At 37.9% G+C, this 13,687-nt stretch overlaps 1 protein-coding gene across 20 annotated transcripts in view; it reads left to right on the top strand.

Annotated features, from left to right (window-relative positions):
* KIAA0825 (KIAA0825 ortholog) overlaps nt 1-13,687 on the top strand; it is a 404,341-nt gene that overhangs the window by 49,565 nt on the left and 341,089 nt on the right. For all 20 annotated transcript variants that reach the window (XR_014056215.1, XR_014056216.1, XR_014056218.1 and 17 more), the window contains one exon: nt 6,422-6,553. Coding sequence is in view for 11 of the 20 variants with exons in the window: in XM_081498685.1 (XP_081354811.1) it covers nt 6,423-6,553 (131 nt within the window). In the remaining 9 variants the exon portion in view is untranslated. The remainder of the gene's footprint in view (nt 1-6,421; nt 6,554-13,687) is intronic.

Below are 13,687 nucleotides of genomic sequence, written 5' to 3'. Positions count from 1 at the left end.
ACTGTGAATTAAGCACAGACAGCCTTCGAAGCAGTCTGAATCCCAGCTTTGCCACTTCCTGTATAAGTGATCTCAGGCAAGTCATGAACCTCTCTGTGCCTCAGTTGCTACATCTTTATTAAGTAGATTATAATAGAACCTGGGCTTCCCTGATGGCTCAGTGGTAAAGAATCTTCCTGGCAGTGCAGGAGATGTGAGTTCAATCCCTGGGTCGCGACATAGGGAGTCTCCTGGAGAAGGAAATGGCAACCCATTCAGTATTCTCACCTGGGAAATCCCATGGACCGAGGAGCCTAGCAGGCTATAGTCCCTGAGGTCGCAATAGAGTTCAATATGACTTAGCGACCAAGCAACAACTATAATAGTACCTATTACATAGGATTAAAGTGTTAGTCACTCAGTCATGTCCGACTCTTTGTGACCTCCATAGACTGTAGCCCGCCAGGTTCCTCGGTCCATGGGATTTCCCAGGCAAGAATACTGGAGTGGGTTGCCATTTCCTTCTCCAGGGGATCTTCCTGACCCAGGGATCAAACCCAGGTCTCCTGCGTTGCAGGGAGACTCCTTACTGTCTGAGCCACCCAGGGAAGTCACATAGGATTAAGGCAAGAATTAAATGAGTAATTAGGGTAATGCATGGCCCATATAAATGCTACCTAAGAGTTAGTTGTTATTATCTTTAATGTTACTATTTAGTCATTATACCTTTAATCCATGTCCCAATAAATTAGTTCACTGAACTACATAAAATTGTCAAGATTTAGTAAAAGTTAAATTTTGAATTAGATAATGTTGGCAGAATTTTGTGAATGATACAGGAAGACTACTTTCTGACTAGATATGATTGGAAAAGTAAAAATGAACCAGGCCAGAAGAAAAGGCTGGCCCAGATTTAAGGATGATGACCTGGTCAAAGTTTATTTTCACTTTGCTTCTTTATCAAATGAGCAAATTTAAGCCAAACAAGAATATAGTACAAATAAAACTAAAAATACCAAGGATACATGATGACCATAAAGGTATGACCCCTAATGTCTCCTTTTTCCTTGTGGAGGCATAACACCCACAAGTCAGTTGGTCTCAGACATCTTTTGTTGTGTAAAGAGTGTGTCAGTTCAGAGGAACCCAGAAACAGGGGCTGATTGCTTTTTAGAATATTTTAGGGAGCTGCAGGTTGTGAAATGGAACATCAGTACAGGGCATCTACCTGTTACAGTGAAAGAATGTCTTGCTGCTCACGTTTCCCCTTTTCACATAATATTTCTTGCTAAGTTATAGATTCTGCTTTAGCTTTTCATGTAGTAGTCCTGGGAAAGGGAAAAGGGAAGAATTAAAACTAGCTGTGAGAGTCTGGGATACAGAAAAAAAATGGTGGTATTGATGAATGAAATAGTCCATGGGAAGAGTTAATTTGAGGGGTTCAGAAATATATCCTTATCATACCATTTTTTAGAATATAGCAAATGTATGGCTGGAAGAATCCTCAGAGCCTAATAAACCCATTCACCTCATTTTATGAATGAGGAGCCTAAGCTCCATCCCTCTGGAAAGACTGAATGATTCACTCAAAGTCACAGAGGCATTGGCTGACCAGGATCAGAAGTCAAGTCTATTGATGCCTTGTCAGTGATGTTTAGAGTTCAATGGTGTTTTATTACAGAACAACATTTTCAAACATGTTCCGTTATATGTGGTACATATAATTATTTTTAATTGATCAAGATATCCCACTTCCTTACTGTGCTAATTAACTGTGTTTGTTTTAGGCTAGATCATAATATTGAATGGCAGGACTTCACGTGAGCTAGAACAGGTGGATATATTAACTCCACAGTCTGTCCATAGATGCGAAAGCCATGTGACCCTGCTCCCTGGGGCGTCTCACAGGAGAAGAAATCACATGATCCAAATGTTTCCTTTACTAAATTTCAGTGTGAATTTCTTCCCAAGGGTTGGTTTTTCTCTTTGACTTCTTTTTGATCATGTAGATCTTAAGAAGAATGACAATTAGGATCTTTATTATTGAAGAAACCATAAAAAGATAAAATAAGAACTCTAACCATTTTATTTGTTTAAATAAAGAAGACCTCTTAGGATAGAAAGGTATCATTTTAAAATATGTTAAAGGACAAGCGAGAGTCCAAAATTACTTTTGTGTGCCTTCTTTTGATCACATAAGGTATCGTTAGTTTTATTGCTTTACTGTAATGTCTTCTGGAAGTGCTTATAATATTTTCATATTTTATTATATTCACTGTTCTTAAGAATTTTTAACTCAACTGTTTTAATTTGCCTACGGCTGAAACTTTACCTACAGATATTTGGCTTAGATATAATTCATCAAACATAACTCATCTTTAAAAGGCAATAATTAATATTATATCAGGTGTTAATACTTGTTTGAATATTAAGCAGCTTTTTTTTAATCTTATACATAAAATGATCAGAAACATTACAGGAGAATGAACATTTAAAAAATGTTATTGAATGGAAATTTTAAAAACAAAGTTATTGTAATTTAAAAAGTTATAGTCCCATCTTTAATTGATCATAGATTAGGGTAAGAGACTTCATTCATTATGTCAAATTACTGTTGTGTCCCTAATGACAATTTGTAGGAACATAAAGTGAAAGTGAAGTCACTCAGTCATGTCCGACTCTTTGTGGCCCCATGGACTATAGCTTACCAGGCTCCTCTGTCCATGGGATTTTCCAGGCAAGAGTATTGGAGTGGGTTGCCATTTCCTTCTCCAGGGGATCTTCCCTACCCAGGGATCGAACCCGGGTCTCCCACATTGTAGGCAGATGCTTTACCATCTGAGCCACCAGGGAAGTCTAATAAATATAAACAGGAACATAAACAGAATATAAACCTATATCTTGATCTATAACTTCATAACCCTTTCCTTTTTCCCCTTAGATTTTCTTTTTAAAGGTAATTCTATCTTTTTGAAGTACCACTGAAGTATTTCCCAAATTATACTGGTCCCTCAATAATTGACCTTCCCACTGTTGAGGTCATAGTTATCTTTTACTTAGAATATAGCAGTGGGTTTTTCTACTGGCTCCCTTTGTTTTGTTTTGTTTTTAAACTTTTACTTCTTTGTTTTATTTTTGGTTACGCTGAGTCCTCATTGCTGTGTGCGGGCTCTCTCCAGTCGTGGAGAGCGGAGGCCGCTCTGTAGTTGGGGTGCGTGGACTTCTCTCTGCGGTGGCCTCCCTCGTTGCAGGGCACAGACTCTAGGCTCATGGGCTTCAGTAGTTGTGGCGTACAGGCCCAGTCACTCTTCAACACGTGGAATCCTTCTAGACCACCAGAGATCGAACACGTGTTCCCTGCATCTGCAGGCGGAGTCTCATCCACTGTACCGCCAGAGAAGTCCCTGGCTCCCTTTCTTACCATCTTATTACCGTTCCTTGAGAGGAAGAGAGTGTTCAATCACTACCTCTCTGCGCCTTCTTGCACAGAGTCAGACACAGTGGATGCCCCCAGACTACACGTGAGGAAATGGGAACGTTGGTGCCTTTGCTCATATTCCTTCAGCGCTTGCTTCTTTCTCATCACAGTCCCAAAGTCATCATTGCCATCCTAAAGAGGAAGCTTCTAAACCCAGACTTTAGAGTCTCACCTGCCTGTGCTCTCCCTCCTTTATTTATTTCTCAAGTTGGTCCTATTCATCCCTATTCATTGAGGTTAATTTTCTCACCTTATTAGTTATAGTTTGCCCTTCAAGTTTTCATTTATCCTATCACACAGCATTTTGAGCATCACTGCCTCTGTAAAGGTGACTCTTGGTTCTCTTGTCCTTCATCCCCTTGACACCTCAGCATACATATGGAAGCATCACTGATCTCTGCCTGTTGTATGAAATTCTGAACCCTCCTCATTCTGGTACCGCATCATTGTTATCAGATGGCATTCCTTTCTGATTTCTTTCCTTTATAAAGAAAGTCTTTGTATATATTGATTAACTTTTCCACTGAGATTAAATAGGGAAAATCATGCAACTGTGTAGATGGGAATCCTTCAGAATTCTGGTCACCACCCTCATTTGAATGTTTGATGTGTTTCAGAACATTATAGTTTTACTCCAGAGCTGATTTCAATGAAGGACAGAGCATACATATTCAATGTTGAAATCATACAAAACAACAGATTTTCTTTTAACAAGCATTTGTAAGCACAAATACAACAAAACAATATAAAAATTTTGATGAAATGGTCATAGTTAAGAGATACTGAGGAATTAAGCAAGGTTTGAATCAGATTTTGAAAGAAATGATAATCATGAATGGGAGGAGAGAAGTGTTAAGATTGGGAGATATTTCAAATGAAGACATACAGGAAATGTAAAATGAGAGATTGTATACCTCCTGAGAGCAAGACTAATTTTTTTAAACTATTTTCCTAATTATATATAAAATGATAATTACTTATTGCAAAACATAGGAAAATGCTAAATATGAAAAGGAAAATAAAAATCAACCATAGTCTATCCTGTCTGTCCAAGGATAACCATTTTAACATTTTGATTAATATTATTTCTATATTCCACAATGTTTTGTATGCAGTAACCGATTCATTTCTCAAGAGACCAGCAATCTCAAGTTTTAAAACCAACAGATCTGAGTTCAAACCCTACCGCTAACACTGGGTAGCTATGTAACATGGATATCTTTGGGTTCCCTCCCCATAAATGAGGATAATAACTATTTTTAGAGTTATTATGAAGATTAAGGAAGGTGATGTAAATAAAGTCCCTTATACGTAGTAGATATACAGTGTAGTATATCTGTACAGTAGATATACAGCAAATTATATTACTAGTTTGCTATTATATTTAAGCTAACTTCGACACATATTTTCTTTAGTTTTATGTGGAATCTGAAGTAATGAGTCTTTACAATATTGACAAATTGGAACAACTCTGAACAGAGTATTTATAACTTGTTTTATTACAGAGAAGCTGACTACAAACAAAATATTTACCAAGTCTGAGTTCTCTACAAGAACCATCAGCCATTCAAGTCTTTCCATTACAAAAGTGGAATTTTCTTTTCTTGGCAACACTTTTTGAATAACTCATCATCTGAAAAATTGAATTACCTAAAAAGATTTAAAAATATACAAATATACAAACTGATATACAAATTAGTATATAAATATACAACTTAGTAATATTGGCTGTTGGATTTAACAATGACTGTTGGGGGCTTCCCAGGTGGCTCATTGGTAAAGAATCCACCTGCCAATGCAGGAGACACAGGAGATGCGGGTTTGATCCTGGGTTGGGAAGATTCCCTGGAGTAGGAGATTGCAACCCACTCCAGTATTCTTTCCTGGAAAATTCCATGGACAGAGGAGCTTGGTGGATTATAGTCCATGGGGTCACAAAGAGTTGGAGATGACTGAGTGGACTGGGCACACATGCACACACGTTCTGGTAATAGTTGAGCTACTGGGAAGATAGGAAGATATCAAACTCATTGGTAGATGGAAATACGGAGTTTTATTGTCCTAAAGCATGACTTCTGATGGACATAGCATTATCTACCACTTAGCTTATAGTTTTGGAGATTTTTTTGTTGCCTGATTTCAAGTTAATGTTAATTATGGCATATTATATACCTATAATATAATTTATTTTCAAATAAAAATTAAACCTTTTACTGCAAAATATTTTAAGATAGGAGAATCCAAGTGTATGAGGATTTTTGATATTTTAAAATGGTATATCCATGCTTATTCTGTATTTGGAACTAATTGAGTTTCATATGATAAGTCTTGTGATGCTAAGGACTGCTATATTGAAATGTTTTTGTTAAATGTTTTTCTCTTAAATTCTCTGAAGAAAAATAAAAGCTTTATTCCAAAACTACTTCTCTGAAGTGCAGGATAAGAACCTATGAGGAATCTTTATTGTATGAGAAGAAATTACTTGCATTTATTAATAATTAAATAATTAAGGATGAGTGTGTCTATTGGTGTTGTAGCTGCCTTCTTCACATATTAATAGGCCACAGGACAAGACTGTAAAAAATTCTCAGGTTAGCATTACTAGGTCAGTACGTTGATGGGAGTGGAGGGAGTTGCTGAATTTTCGAAGCAACTACCCTTGTTCACAGTGGTCTCTGAGGCTTCACGGTATACTCTGCAGCTCTTGGTTACAATAAGAAGTGGATGCTCAGTTAGCCTCTGCTTCTTTTCAGTTTTCACACCGTAGAGGTGTGAAAATTAGGTCACACCTCATGAAATTTAAATAACAAAACAGTCTACCTAGATTAATAATAATCCTACTTCTACTGCTGTATCTTGCCTATAAATCATAATTAAAATTTTTGGGTTAGTGTCTTAACTTGAGGGTTTTTTTTTTTTCCTTTCATTTTGGGGAAACTGACATTTTTTATTCTTATTCCTCAGGATGGATTGGGGAGATGAATATCCCCACAATTCTTTTGACCTACATTGTTTGTTAAATTCATTTCCTGGAGACTTGGAGTTTAAGCAGATCTTCAGTGACATTGATGAAAAGATAGAACAAAATGCTATCAGGTAAATATTGTTAATTTTAAAACAAGTTGGTTTCATGTTTCATTTACAAGAACTTTTATATAGTCTACGTTTTGTGTTTCCTGCTCTTAATAAAATTTTAGGTTTAATTGTCATTAACTTTCCTCAAAAAATTAATTAGACCTTTCCCTCTAGGATAGAAGATGATTTTTATTATCTGATTACTACTTTAAACAAGGCTAAAAAAAGGCTAAAAATACAGGCACTGCCTTCAAATAGATAAAGTTTGTTGAACTACTGTTGGGGAGGAAGAAATTTTCCTCTGCCCTTCTAGGCTCTTTGCATAGTCTAATAATTAAATTGAAATGAGACAAATGAACAGAAAAACTCAAACAGAAGTGCAATAATCTGTATCCATGGGAGAGACTCAGAAAAACTGAGTAGATGGCCAAAATGGCCAAAGTCCTCATCTTAAATACCATTCTCCCCTAAAGGCAAAAGAGGTTGTTGAGGGTGGGGAGAAGCAAGCACGGAAAGTTACCAGGAAAAGCATCATGAACAAAGGTGAGGTTGTTGTACAGACTTTAGTCAGTGCCTTCTCCACTGATGAGAGATTTGGTCATCCTCCTCTGCTTGGTACAGTGAAGAAGATACCTTTACAAATGGAGATTTTTTTCCTTAAAAATGTGAATGTTTCTAATGAAAGGGTAACTCCTACTTGGTTTTCAGATTATTTACCTTATGTGTTTCTTAGAAAACAGACAGCTTGGTATAATTTAATATGCCAAAGAGGCATATTTTAGGGTGGCAAGTTTTGCTCCCCTCAGCTCTGTTCAGTTCAGTCACTCAGTCGTGTCCGACTCTTTGCGACCCCATGGACTGCAGCACGCCAGGCCTCCTTGTCCATCACCAGCTCCCAGCGCTTACTCAACTCATGTCCATCGCTTCAGTGATGCCATCCAACCACCTCATCCTCTGTGGTCCCCTTCTCTTCCCGCCTTCAATCTTTCCCAGCATCAAGGTCTTTTCAAATGAATCAGTTCTTCGCATCAGGTGGCCAAAGTATCGGAATTTCAGCTTCAGCATCAGTCCTTCCAGTGAATATTCAGGACTGATTTCCTTTAGGATGGACTGGTTGGATTTCCTTGCAGTCCAAGAGACTCTCAGGTCCATATAGTCATAGCTATGGTTTTTCCAGTAGTCATGTTTGGATGTGTGAATCTGAGCCAACTCCGGGAGATGGTGAAGGACAGGAAAGCCTGGAGTGCTGCAGTCCATGGGGTCCCAAAAAGTCAGACATGACTTAGTGACTGAACAACAGCAGTGCTGTTCATGATTTCTTAGAGCTTGCCAGTATTGATGGCCTGCGTTTTCATTGATATGTGTAAACATTATCATTTGATGGATAAGCACAGAAATTAAAATTTTGAAATTAGATATTCAAAAAATGATAGTGTAAGGTCATGGATTGCTTGAATTGCTGAAAGCAGAACATTAAATTATTTTTATGTAATGTTTGTCATTTTCAATCTCCTCACTTAATTGGGAGGCTAGGCAGTCCATCTATGTGAGGTTAGTCTTTATCACCTACTCCAAAATTAGTGTTACTAAACGCTGGAGGAGGGATTTCCCTGGTGGTCCATTGGTTAGCAACCTGCCCGCCAATGCAGGGGACACAGGTTCAATCACTGATCTGGGAACTAAGACCCCACATGCCTTGGGACAGGGAGGCCAGGGCACCACAAGTACTTAGCCTGTATGCTCTAGAGCCTGCGAGCTGCAGCTGCTAAAGCCCGTGTACTCTGGAGCCAGGGCTCCCCTAGAGAAGTCACCACAACGAGAAGCCCGTGTACTTCAACTAGAGAGTAGCCCCCACTTACTGCAACTAGAGAAAGCCCGTGTGTAGCAACAAAGAGCCCCATGCTCTGCATCAAAGACCCAGCACAGCCAAAAAGAAATGAATTACTTAAAAATAAATAAATAAACACTGGGGGAAGCAGGAACAGCTGAGCAGATTTCCATTAATACATATTCTCTGATAGAAAGGACTTTTGTCTTCATGTGTATTTGTGGACCCTAGGATCAGTTCATTAACTACAATCCTTTTGGCCCAAGATTCTAATAATTCACCTCATGTTGAAACCGTGTAACTCAGATTCAGACTTGAACCCATGGTCTTTTAATTAGAATCATTCAGCTGGTGTCTAGACTTACTTGTCTCAGGGCAGAAGGAATTCAGTGAGAGGCAAAGTGATAGGCAAGAAAGTAGGCTTATTAATATAGGACACTTGTGAGAGATGCAAGCGGACAGGCAAGGGGGCTCTGCCCTGAGGATTAAATGGTCTACACTTGTATAATCAAAGAAAAGTAGGGGAGGGGAAAAGTCTGACTTTTCCCTTATTCTTCTAGTAAACATCAGCCTTACATCACCTTTGTTTCGGGCGGGAGAATGTTCAACCCTATGAGGTCAAACTAACTGTCATAGCAATTAGTTAAACCAGCAGAAGGATGGTAACATATCCTAAAATATGCTGAATCATCTCAGGTTTCTGTATCATGAGAGTCTCCTACTTTGGAATCTTGCCCTTCCTTTAAGTTCTTGTCCTTGGTCCTAAATATCTTTATCTTGCTGTACTCAACCAGCAGAATGCAGGCCTCTTTTTTTGTTTCTTTCACTTAATGACCTGGGACATATCTTGTGCTTTTATTTATGGTTTTATAGTTAAGCAAGCCTGCTTCATGTGCAACATTCTGATAGGTTTCTTAAGCAATCGTTAACCTGCAGTAATCTCCCCAAGTTCCCTTGGTTTTCCTCTGTATCTGTAATCCCCTCCTGGCACTTCTACAACTACCAGTGTAACTATCCTACTCTGTCCCTATCAGTGTAGGTTACAAACCACAGTAAAAATGTCTATTATCAAGTGGAGTATAGTATTTCCTTTTTAAAAATTTAAAGTATAGTGCACTGTCAAAGAAGCTGAACCAAGCAAGTGAAATTTTCCTGCAGTTTTTTCCCTCATGTTTAATATGAGAATACAGTTAACGTTTCATCATAACAATGGGCATAAATAACTTAAATTCAAAGGCTAGCCTATACTCCAAAAAAATTTTTATAAAAAGCAAAAAATAGCATATTGTTGAGTAATTATAATTAAAATTAAAATCTTCTCCCATTCTGGGAATCCTTTCCACAAAGGCTGAAGAGGAAGAAAACTCTTCTGTTATTCAACAAGCTTTAAACCAAAATGTCATAAACATCACAGGTGATCTGCTAAAAGACTACAAAAGCAGAAAGGAATCACAGCCCTTTATATAGTCTAGTAGGTACACCCATTACATGTAATACATGTTTTCAGGAAAAACAATATCTGTTGTAGGAAAAAAATGGGGTGCAAGAGGATGGTCATGTCCCAGGTCCCCAGAGAGTTCCAAGACCTTGGGACAGCCCACCAAGTGAGGATCCTTGGCTTTGTGTAGGAAAGAATTCAAGAGCGAGCCATAGTAAAGTGAAAGCAGGTTTATTTAGAGAGATATACCCTCCATAGGCAGCATGGGTTCTCTCAGAAGGTATGAGCAGCCCTGATATATGGGGTGGTTCGTTTTTATGGGCTGAGTACTTTCATAGGCTGAGTGGGAGGATTATTACAAATATTTTGGGGAAGGGGCAGATATTTCCAAGAATTGGGCCACCACCCACTTTTCGGTCTCTGCGGTCACCTCCGAACTGTCATGGTGCCTGTGGGTGTATCTTTCAGTGTATGCTTATATATTACAATAAACATATAATGAGGCTCAAGGTCTACTGAAGTTGAATCTTCCACCGTCTTGGGCCTAGTAGTTTCTAACCGGTTTTTGTGGTCCCCTGTTTTTCTTAATGGTTATATCATTCTTTTAGTGGTTGTGCCCTGCCTCCTTGCTTCCTGTTTCATAACCAGCCTTCAAATAGAATTGACAGCACAGTTTTTCACACGTGGTTCATCATAACTTCACTATGATTAAAAAGCATCTGTGTAAGCTAGTTGGCATCATCCTGAGGAGAAGCAAACTTCTTATGTCTTTATGATAAGAAGCAGTTTTGCAAATTGAATCAAGGCACCCACTGATGTTCAGTTCAGTCGCTCACTCGTGTCCAACTCTTTGCGACCCCATGAATTGCAGCACACCAGGCCTCTCTGTCCATCACCAACTCCCAGAGTCTACCCAAACCCATGTCCATCGAGTTGGTGATGCCATCCAACCATCTCATCCTCTGTCGTCCCCTTCTCCTCCCGCCCCCAATCCCACCCAGCATTAGGGTCTTTTCCAATGAGTCAGCTCTTTGAATCAGGTGGCCAAAGTATTGGAGCTTCAGCTTCAACATCAGTCCTTCCAATGAACACCCAGGATTGATCTCTTTTAGGATGGATTGATTGGATCTCGTTGCAGTCCAAGGGACTCTCAAGAGTCTTCTCCAACACCACAGTTCAAAAGCATCAATTCTTCAGCGCTCAGCTTTCTTCACCATCCAACTCTCACATCCATACATGACCACTGGAAAAACCATAGACTTGACTAGAAGGACTTTTGCTGGCAAAGTAATGTCTCTGCTTTTAAATATGCTATCTAGGTTGGCCATAACCTTCCTTCCAAGGCTGATCCTTTTCCCAGGCACCGGGAGACATTAGAGTTGCCCCCCCTTGATGTTTGTGTTTTGAAAAGATGGCTCCCAGTTTTCTGAGAAAGATAGTACTGGCTGAGAAAGCTGACAAAAGATCTATCTGGTCTTCCAACGGGTACATTTCAGAGAGATGAAAAAGTAGTTAGATTTGCAGTTTCTAAGGTAAATAAGAAAAAGAAAGAGAGGGAAACCTTTTCCCTTATTTCCAACAGGGACAATTAAGCTTATTTTTAATTTGTATCTGCCATTAATTTATATGTATATACATACATACCCATATAAATATATATATATATCTTTTTTAAAAAATAGCATATCATTTTTAAAAAAGCATATATCTGTGACCTAACCACACTATAGAGAGTGTGTATTATAATTTATATTATATATGTGAATATAAAATCACTATATTAAACTTCAGTATCATTATGTATTTATTTAATTTATATATTCAGTATTATATACATGTATATTGCATGACACAGTTTCTCACCCAAAGGAACTTATAAATGAAATGAGTATGAGCTTAAATAGATTAACAAGTCACTTATCAATATTCTAGAGAATTTTTTTTCACTAACTGATACTAAGGAAACTTCCTTCAATTGAAGTACAGTTGATTTACAATGTTGTGTTAGTTTCAGATGGATGGCAAAGTGATTCAGTTATACATATATATAGAGAGAGATGATTATATTAAAACAAAATTTAAATATCTTCTAAAAAGTAACTTTCTTTGTTCATAATGGCCTTAAGGCTCCATCAAAACAAATCACTGAGGGACTTCGGTGGTGGTCCAGTGGTTCAGACTGCACTTCCACGTCAGGAGGCATGGGTTCCATCCCTGGTCAGGGAACCAAGATCCCACCTGCCGCAGGGCATGGCCAAAAAAAAAAAGAGAGATAAAATAAGAGATTAGAAATAAAACCAAGTCACTGAGCTCTGATGCTTTTGTCATAGACTGTTTCATTTTTATTTGCTAAACCAGCTACAGTTATTTTCTGTCCTACCTGGTCAATAAAAAATCATATTGAGAAGTAAAACAATGATTAAAGTATTGTACTTTGCCTTCATAAATTGTTATTTAGGTCAAAATTCAGATGTTAGTATTAAAAAGAAAATATGGCATGGAGTATAAGGATATAATTTTAAAATTAAAAATATTTTATTGCCCATATATTAAAACAAACCTACAGCAAAACCACCTCAAGTGACCATTGATCTTCACGGGGGATAAAATAAGGGAGAGCTGTATGTGCCATGTGCTACATTTAGAATCAAGTCTATTTTTCATCAAATTCAATTATGTTTTTATTATACTCTAGAGAATAAACATAATAGTATAGGGTGTATATATTTTTAAAAATAAAATACTGAATAATAACCATGTTTCAGAAGAGTGTAAATCATTTATGCACTCATTTATTGCCTCCTAACAGAATAGCTTTTAGAAAATTGTATGTCATGACGAATCAGTTATGCCACACTTACACTGCAGTAGTTGAATTACCCTTGGCATTTTTGTATTCTAACAGTTCTATTTATCTCTCAATGGTGTACACTGAATAAGTAATGAACATCCATATAATATGGCTTTTCCCAATACTTTTAAAGAAGAAAATATTAGTAATTCATTTTTAAATACAGTATTTTTCCTTACCCTTGAATTTTTAAAGTTGTGTTTCTAGCAGTGACCCTGAATTCTAAGTGTGAATTCCTTCCCTCTTCTTCATATCATCAGGTTTTATGAGCCGCAGGGTCTTTTGCTTCCCAAAGCAGTGATTCACCAGAATGGACTAGAATGCCCAGAGGTCACTGAACCTTCACCTGCCCTTCAAGAGAGGCTGTCATTCTCCCAGACCATTTTCACTTTCACATCCTTATTTCCATTCAAGTCAGAGCTAGGTGACTCTTAGGTCTGACAGTGGAAATCAGTGACGGTGAATCACTTACTTCTGACACATATCAGCGTTCGTAGCAGGAAGGTAAGTAACCTGCCAAAGAGGGATACTGTGAATGCTGTATCCACAAACTCACCCCAGGAACTAAAAACCACACGTAGCGCTAAAATCTTTTTTAGCTGAACAGAACTTATTCTTAGCTTAACACAGTATTGAGGCATAGAAGTTGTCTTGGGCTTACAATACGTCATGAATGATGTTTCTCCTCTTAATGTTCAGTTGGATAGATATATCACTAAGAGTTTCTTTTGCCTTTCTGTTTCTTAACTATAGACAGTATTTGTGTGTACCTCAGGATGTAAGTTTTGCTAGCACTGTGCAGGATTACTGCCCCCCCTCCTTTTTTTTTTTAAATCTAAGAAAGAACAAGTAGTACTTTGTTGTTAATCATTATATCATTGGTCTTGATCCAGGAGAAGTAGGGTCAGAGTGGTAGGGGAGGGCGTCAGCTTTATATTGTGGCAGAATATTGGATGGATGGTTTCTATAAATTTAACCATGCTCTCTGTTTCAAGGTGGCATGTTAGACCATTTTCTTCTCATCATGATCTGTCACTA

Source organism: Giraffa tippelskirchi, chromosome 6, assembly GCF_054371585.1.
Source record: "Giraffa tippelskirchi isolate mGirTip1 chromosome 6, T2T-mGirTip1v1.2.pri, whole genome shotgun sequence".
Lineage (NCBI taxonomy): Eukaryota > Metazoa > Chordata > Mammalia > Artiodactyla > Giraffidae > Giraffa > Giraffa tippelskirchi.
Note: the sequence above shows the minus strand (reverse complement) of the source record. Positions and strands in the feature narration are given on the sequence as shown.